Raw genomic sequence first — 8,076 nt, 5'->3', positions numbered from 1 at the left:
CTCAAAAATCCGTGTGTGCGCGGAAGGTGATTCGTGTGTGTTAGACGATCCACGCGTGCGTAGGTAACAATTTGTACGTACTTTCTAAAGAATTGCACACGAAAAATTGATTTTAAGCATTTGTAAAATGTGTTTTACGTGCAGTTTGTACAGCATGCATTTGTGAACCTCATGACACACACACACACAAATCGCTTTATACGTGCAGATTGCGCAGCACGCATTTGTGAACCTCATGACACACACACAAACAAATCGCTTGTTACGGACAAAACGTTAAACACGCATTTGTAACATTTTTGATAGGATTTTATCTCCATAGCTGTAACCTCTCCGGGCGAACTCTGCATATCAGGTAGGAAGTGTGGTTGTATTATCTCCAGTCTTGTCCACATGCTTAGCCAATTAATTTGAAAAGCCAGACGGAGACGAAACATCAAGGTATAATTATTATACTTTATTGTAAGGCTATATTTAATGGGAGGCTACTCGTAATTAGCTAACTTTGGTCGCAGTTTCATTTAGCAAAGCTAGGGTCATGCGAAAGAAGAAGAAATGATATATTTGTTATATTTGTACTGTTGCGGAAAAAACCTTTGATCAGACAGAAGGGTTTTATATTTCAGATCCTTTTATTATATGCAAAAAGTTCCATAGTTGGTTCATCAACAACTGAAGAAACTTGTGCAGTTAAAATTCTTCTATCCCATTAATGTCCACACCCTGACGTCATCGACTGTCCACTCATTGCGATAAATGGATTTGTTTCTGTCTTTGTGATTCTGCTACCAAACTCTACTTTTTCTCACCCCGCGTGTGTATGTGTTGCAAAAGATGTGCATTGTGCGCGTCTGGTTTCTGTTTAACTTGACCCAATTGCAACGTATCATCTGCTTCGTGCTTATCAAAAATGTATCTCGGCCTTCAAACGTGTAGTCAAAGCATGTTTTTGTAACTAGATGTTCATGGGGCCTGGACAGAAAACCTCCAAAGATTCCTAACGAGCTACAGTATTTATCCCTGCCAGGTACCAGCTTAAGCCATGTCATCAAGTACACACTTCTCAAACAGTGAATAAACACACAATATTGAGCGAAAGAATACACACTAAAGTATAACAATACAACGCATACGTATATGTGTACTACATAGTGTTTATAGGCAGTATAAATGTTAAATGTTGCATGTGTGAAACGAAACCTTTCTTAGAGATGTGTGTTAACTGCTCACACCTCCGGCCATCCAGTATTACTCACTTGGCAAGACACACACCACCTGCTTTTTAAAGACCCACAATCTCCAACTCAAGAATTAACTGTCAGACAGATACAGTTCCCACTGCAGAATACTCCTCTAACCATATTGTTTTCATGAAAAATGTAAAGAAACATATGTCATTATAAAATAATATGCAAGAATATGTTTTCAGATGAGTTATGAAGGATTTTCCACTACAGTACAAAGTGTGCAGTGTTTGATCATAAAACTGCTGCTACCTGAATATAAAACAACATACAGTGCAGATAATGTGTTGTGTCTTTTGGTAGCGAACTTTGAAATCAACCCTGCTTGTTTGTTTTTACTGTCAAGTTGTGCAACAGTAAGGCTGCTTCCAAGCCAGAATGTTTGAAGAGCTTTGATGAACAAAAGTTGATCATAAAAGTACTGTAATTAGTTCGGATAGCTTTCTCCCATAGTTTTTCATAGATATGTGACTTTATTGAGATGTTTATATCAGCAGTTTTAAAATGGCAGTGGTAGAACAAAGATACTTTAGTGTTATTTAAATATAACATTTCAAAAGTAAAGTAGAAAGGTTCACCCTTTTAGTATTACACCATTACTGTATGTGTGTTATTTTTGGATTGTTAGTTATGGTTCAATTATTTGTCTCATTTTACTGTTATATTAGGTTGACGTGGAGCTAATTTTTATAACCTTGTTTATACAGGGGGTGGATGTATACGCTTACATAAAATGGAAAAAATCAAAGTCCAGGGTCCTCAGTACTGGTTTAAAGTGCAGTGCTGTGACTAGATACATTTTCTGTACCTTCACCTTGCAGAACAGTCTGTTGCCACATACTGGATCACTCATCTCATTGTTGCTCAAAACCAGTGGGAGTTTAAATTTAAGTTTAAATTTGTTCCTGCAGTCATGTACCTGTACCTCCTGGGGCTGGTAGTTTTCTACTATGTGTACCGCTGGGTCAGGGAGCAGCCCAGGGTCCCCAACAGGGGCAGCAAGCATGTGTACATCACAGGCTGTGACTCTGGCTTTGGCAACCTCCTGGCCCGGCATCTGGACAAACAGGGTTTCAGAGTGATCGCTGCGTGTTTTACGGAGAAGGGAGAGGAAGATCTGAAGAAGTCCTGCTCCAACAACCTGATCACATCACACCTAGATGTGAGGTCAGAGGACAGCATTGCCAAAGTTGCAGCAATGATCAAGGACAAAGTGGGGCAGCGCGGTGAGTGTCGAGGTTGCAGTACCTCAACAAGTGCTAGATGGATTGGTATAATACTTGTATACACAGATTCATATTCACAGTATGAAGCCTGCTGTGTTTGGTTGACTGGTTTGAACTCTGTTACTGTCCTGAGATTGACAGTTGTATTTTTAGTGAAATATCTCAACAGCCACTGGATGGACTGCCATGAAATTAAGTTCAAACATCCATGTCCCCTCTGTGTCAACTGTCATAGCTTTGCTGACCCCTTAACTTATCAGAGCACTGTCATCGAGTCAGAGTTTTATTTGTCCAATACCTGCCTTTATAGCGTTAATATGTGCAAACCAATAGATACTACTAGCAGCCTCTTTGTTAAATGCTAACTAGCATGTACTAGTGTCAGTTTGCTCAGGCTCAAATTCAAGAACGAGGCTGTCTGTGTTGTGCTTTCTAAACTGCTGATGTATTAGATGTCTACAATCCCACAGGTCGCACAATCATGTAACTAGCATGCACTGACAGTTCAGACCCCTTCACCCTTGCATAATTTACTGTGTTGTAGATTTGAATTTAAATAGATAAAATCACCATTTCCTCATCAATCTACACTCAGTAACCCATAATGGCAAAGTAAAAACACTGTGGCACTCCAAACTGACTGAATACTTTCTGAAGCCACTGTGTACCAGCTACTAGTTAGTTGTGAGGGATTTGACAGTGTGAAATTTAAAGAAATATGTTGAACATTATTTTATTGACTGACATGCTGTGTGTCTTCCCAGGCTTGTGGGCTGTAGTCAACAATGCAGGTGTGTCTGTTCCCGGTGGCCCGTGTGATTGGCTGACCATTAATGACTACAAGTCCATGCTGGATGTGAATCTGAATGGGGTGATCGCTGTTACCCTGAGTGTCCTGCCGCTAATTAAAAAGGCCAGAGGAAGGGTGGTCAACATAGCCAGTGTGTTTGGGAGGATCTCTGTTACTGGAGGCCCATACCCTGTGTCTAAGTTTGGTGTGGAGGCTTTCAATGACAGTCTCAGGTAAAACATTGACTCACTATTTGTCAGTATGTCAATGCAAAGATTTCTGCATACAAGCATTAACAAATGTCTTACTTACTTAGATTAAGTATGGCACCGTTTGGTGTTAAAGTCCTCTGCATTGAGCCAGGCTTCTTCAAAACAAATGTGACTGATGTTGGCATTATGAGTAAAAATGTCAAGCTGTTGTGGGACAAACTGCCCCAGGATGTCCGAGAGGACTATGGACCTGACTATGTACAAAAGGGTAGGTTTGGATGATTTCTTTTCTTCATTCAAACATATTTGATTTTAATTCATCTCTTTATGTATTCCACTCATTTTATCCTCGTAGCTATAGAAATAATAGAAAACAAACTTGCCATGATGAGTGATGGAGATCTGATGAAGGTGGTCAGCTGCATGGAGCACGCTGTAGCCGCGGTGAGGCCTCGCACCCGCTACTCCCCCGGTTGGGACGCCAAACTGTTCTGGCTGCCGCTGTCTTACATGCCATCTTGTGTAACTGATTACATCATGATGAGAGAAGCCATTCCTATTGCCAAACAATTGCAGTAAATAGTGTTTTTTTTTTTTTATCCGTGTGTGCACATTTTGTGCTTTTCAATTAGAAGAGTATTACAGAACACCATGCATTAAATGTCTAAATAAACATAAAGAACTGCTTTGTCTGTTTGCATTCCTTTTAATATTTTATGTAGAGTTGCTTGTCTCACAAATTGCAGGTACTTTCAAGGCCACCTTATCTACAGACAATTATAAGTATGTTCAGTTTGTTTTTGGCTTTGATAGGTATGTGCTAAATGTTAAGGAAGCAATAAACTAGCAGCCTGATTAGACTTGATTACACATACAGTATGTTTCTGTCATTTTTTTGTGGAAATCCATCTTATTGCTGTAACTGCATTTTTTGCTGATGTTAATACTGCTATTTTGTTATATTACACAGCCTTATGCTAGTTTACTGTTTTGCACATTGAGAGCCAATGTACCTGAGCCAAATTCCTCGTGTGTCCATCACACCTGGCCAATAAAGCTGATTCTGATTTTTATAATAGTAAGGCATATGTAATTTTAACTGTTCAGCAGTATGCATTTGGTAAATTTTGAGCAACAGAGATACAGGACTGTGGAGAACAATTCAGTGTATTTGGCTAGTGGCCTGTGGTAAGTAGTAGTATAAGGCAATTTTCAAAGGTTGTATCTCCTTCCACCTGTACAAATAAAACCATAATTTGCTTGTTAATACTGCTTATTTTGTTACATTACACAGCCTTATGCTGGTTTACTGTTTACTTGCCCAGGTCTCCATTTTATTCCTATTATCTCATCTCAATGTGCATTCCTTTGTCTGCATTGTTTACTGCCTGTTTATTTTGCATTGTTTGCTGCTTGTTAATACTGCTTATTTTGTTATATTACACAGCCTTATTTATGCTGGTTTACAGTTTACTTGCCCCTTGCATGGGGATACATACATACACACACATTGAGAGTTGATGTACCAGAGTCAAATTCCTCGTGTGTCAAACACACCTGGCCAATAAAGCTGATTCTGATTTTTTCTGAAATAAGAAAAGTAATTGGAAGATTCTTCCTTAGCTTTTCTAACAGCACCTTTGTTTTTTCTGTTGTAAACCAAAGGCAGGCAGGTATGTAAAGCTACCAGTGCTTTTAGCTACTGTATGCCTGCAAGTTGCTGAGCAGTCCTTTTGTTGTGGAATTCCCATTCTCTGTTATACACCAATAGTAAAACATTTGCACACACTTTCTAATTGAATTGAATCGGAAGGCATGTCTAAACCTTTGACTGGTAATGCATTTCAGATGTACGACTGAAACAGCTATAGAAGCGTATTAAAATAATCAACTTGAAACCTGCAATAAAACCGCCTAAACTGGGAATCCTGTCCCACTATAAAGCCACTTTCTTTTATTACATATCCTTGCTGTTGATTCTGTGGTTTGGGCCTCTTCACCGGTGATTTGGCGAGTACAAGCTTCCAGGTTTTAAACAAACATCCATTTGTATTGCAGTATGTGACAAGTTACAACAGAGTTAAATTATGGCTCCAGAATGCCATTTGGTGCTCAGAGTAGTTAACCATTTCATGAAATTCCCCATTACGAACCAGATCTCAACTACAACATCATAAAGCTGAGGAAATATGCAGTTGACAAGCCTTTTTGTGTAAGACTTTTATTCCACTGTTCACAGGACACATTAAATAGAACTTTCTTTCAGAATGATGAGACAGGTAAATTTGCATTTTGACATGTTTTACAAACCAAGTGCTCCTAATCCACAGGACCCCTCTCTCCCCCACAACAGGTAATTATGACATTTATGAGTGTTCCTCGGCCAGCTTCTCAGCCTTCTGAACTACTTCCTCGATGGGGCCAACCATGTAAAAGGCCTGCTCAGGCAGAGCATCATGCTCACCTACAGAGAAAAGTAAAAAACATTATTACAACAAATTGATTTTAAAGTAGGTGCGAGTCAAGATCATAATCTAGAACAGCGTGACTAATCCAAGAAGCCTTAAAACACTTGCCAGCAAGGATGCTCTTGAAGCCTTTAATAGTATCCTTGAGGGGCACCAGCTTGCCCAAATGGCCAGTGAATACCTCAGCCACCTGGAAGGGCTGGGACAAGAAACGTTGAATCTTGCGGGCACGGGCCACAGTCAGTTTGTCCTCCTCAGACAACTCATCCATACCCAGAATGGCAATAATATCCTGCAATGATTTGTAGTCCTACAGGGAGAAATGGCAAAATGTTTAATTAGTACTGCAAAATTAAATATTCAGGTTTCAACTAGAAAAATGCATTTCCTGTCGTGAATGCGTGTGGATGCTGATAAGCTGAAAGATCGTCCTGAAAATGCCTGAAATCAATTGCTGAAACAGCTGAAGGATAAGAAATGGCCGAAGTTCTTTGTTGAATAATCTGAAAGATGAGATGCAATAAATACAAGTAGGAATGTCCTTGAAGAGCTGATCATTTGGCCCCTGGCGCATGCAGCAACTGGCAGTAGTGGAAAGTTGGCGTCCTGTAGTTTCTTTTTTTTTTTGTTTTTTTTTGTTTGAGGTGGTTTATGTTTCTGAACGTAAGTGGATATTTATAACAAAGAACTTACTGGTCCCCCAGCATTATGGATTTTATTTTTTTTATATCGGGGCGTGGTTGTCGTTTTACTGGTTTTGTGCAGTTAGCGGGGTTGTGATTCCGGCGAGACTGTATTATTCCAGAGATACGCTGTTACAGTTCAACCTGGACAGTGTAGCACCTGGGACTAACTTTGCGCTGCAACTACTGGATTCTATTTTAAGGGACTCTCGGGGAGAATGCCATGAAAAGGTCTATAGTAGGAAACGCGGGGAGGCGTAAAAGTATGCATGAGGAAGCGCCATCTTAACCGCATCCCTCTCCCCACTATCATTATGGGAAATGTACAATCCCTGAGAAATAAGGTAGATGAAATTCAGGGTAACGTACAATATCAGAAGGATTTTAAGAATTGCTGTGTTATGGCGTACTCTGAGACATGGCTCACTGATCACGACTGCAACCCGGACCTGCTGATGGACGGTTTTGGAGCTCCATTCCGTCTGGATCAGCAGGCACAGGCAACAGGGAAACGCCAGGGAGGTGGAGTATGTTTATATGTTAACAAATGGTACTGTACATTTGTGACGGTCAGAGAGTGCATTTGTACTCCAGATGTGGAACTTCTGTCTGTATCGCTACATCCTTTTTATTTACCCCGGGAGTTTCCTTAACTTTTTATAACGATGGTGTAAATACACCCAAAGGCGGATGCTGCTTCGGCCTCTAGCACCATCTTTGATGTAGTACAAAGGCTGCAGTCAATTTCGCCGGAGGCTCCAAACCTTATTCTTGGGGATTTTAATCATATGTCCTTGAAGAAGATGCTCAAAAACTTCTATCAGTATGTCTCCTGTCCAACCAGGTGGGGAAAGACACAGGACCTTTGCTATGGATCGATAAAGGGGGCTTACAAATCTCTCCCCCTTCCTCCCTTGGGCTCCTTTGACCATAATTGTGTGCATTTGGTGCCCACATATAAAACTGTCTTAAAGAGAGAAAAGACAAAGACCAGGGGTATAAAGGTATGGACAGATGAATCAGTGCTCTGCCTTCAGGATTGTTTTAATTGTACAAATTGGGATATATTCAGGCAGTTTTGCGGGGAGGACTTGGACTACGTTCACACTGCAGATCTTAATGCTCAGAACGGATTTTTTGCTCTGTTGTTTACACTGTCATTTAAATGCGACTGCCATCTGTCTCGTGTGAACGGTATACGGCCCTGAGGTGACCCGCATGCGCAGAAGAGGATGTGACAGACGCAGCGTACAGTGTTTGCGAAAATAAAAATGGATGTGGCTCGTGATAGCATGTGCGTAGCGATGTACCAGTTAATGTGCAATCAGAATAAAGAAATAATAAGAAGAATATCAAGAAGAAGGAGAGCACAAATATTGCTTATGGCCTCGCCTCCTCCAGTGCAGAATTGTGACGTCTGTTGCATTTCGATGACAAAAATCGCATGAAATGC

The 8,076-nt window shown here is 40.5% G+C and overlaps 2 protein-coding genes across 2 annotated transcripts in view; one reads left to right on the top strand and one right to left on the bottom strand.

Annotated features, from left to right (window-relative positions):
- Window positions 1-251: 251 nt before the first annotated feature.
- Window positions 252-4,899, top strand: LOC109951465 (retinol dehydrogenase 3-like). Its single transcript, XM_020585983.1, has 5 exons — window positions 252-355; window positions 2,156-2,470; window positions 3,235-3,493; window positions 3,577-3,740; window positions 3,828-4,899. The coding sequence occupies exons 2-5, from the start codon at window positions 2,158-2,160 to the stop codon at window positions 4,049-4,051; spliced, it is 960 nt and encodes a 319-aa protein (XP_020441639.1). The 5' UTR covers window positions 252-355; window positions 2,156-2,157; the 3' UTR covers window positions 4,052-4,899.
- Window positions 4,900-5,675: 776 nt separating this feature from the next.
- atp5f1b (ATP synthase F1 subunit beta) overlaps window positions 5,676-8,076 on the bottom strand; it is an 8,394-nt gene continuing 5,993 nt past the window's right edge. Inside the window, exons 9-10 of the mRNA XM_020585991.1 lie at window positions 6,049-6,250; window positions 5,676-5,936 (exon numbers count right to left, since the gene is read on the bottom strand). Of these exons, the coding sequence (XP_020441647.1) occupies window positions 5,839-5,936; window positions 6,049-6,250 (300 nt within the window). The 3' untranslated portion in view covers window positions 5,676-5,838. The remainder of the gene's footprint in view (window positions 5,937-6,048; window positions 6,251-8,076) is intronic.

Source organism: Monopterus albus, unplaced genomic scaffold (genome assembly GCF_001952655.1).
Source record: "Monopterus albus unplaced genomic scaffold, M_albus_1.0 scaffold391.1, whole genome shotgun sequence".
Taxonomy (NCBI): domain Eukaryota; kingdom Metazoa; phylum Chordata; class Actinopteri; order Synbranchiformes; family Synbranchidae; genus Monopterus; species Monopterus albus.
The sequence above is the reverse complement of the archived record's forward strand: the minus strand, read 5'-3'. Positions and strand labels throughout refer to the sequence as shown.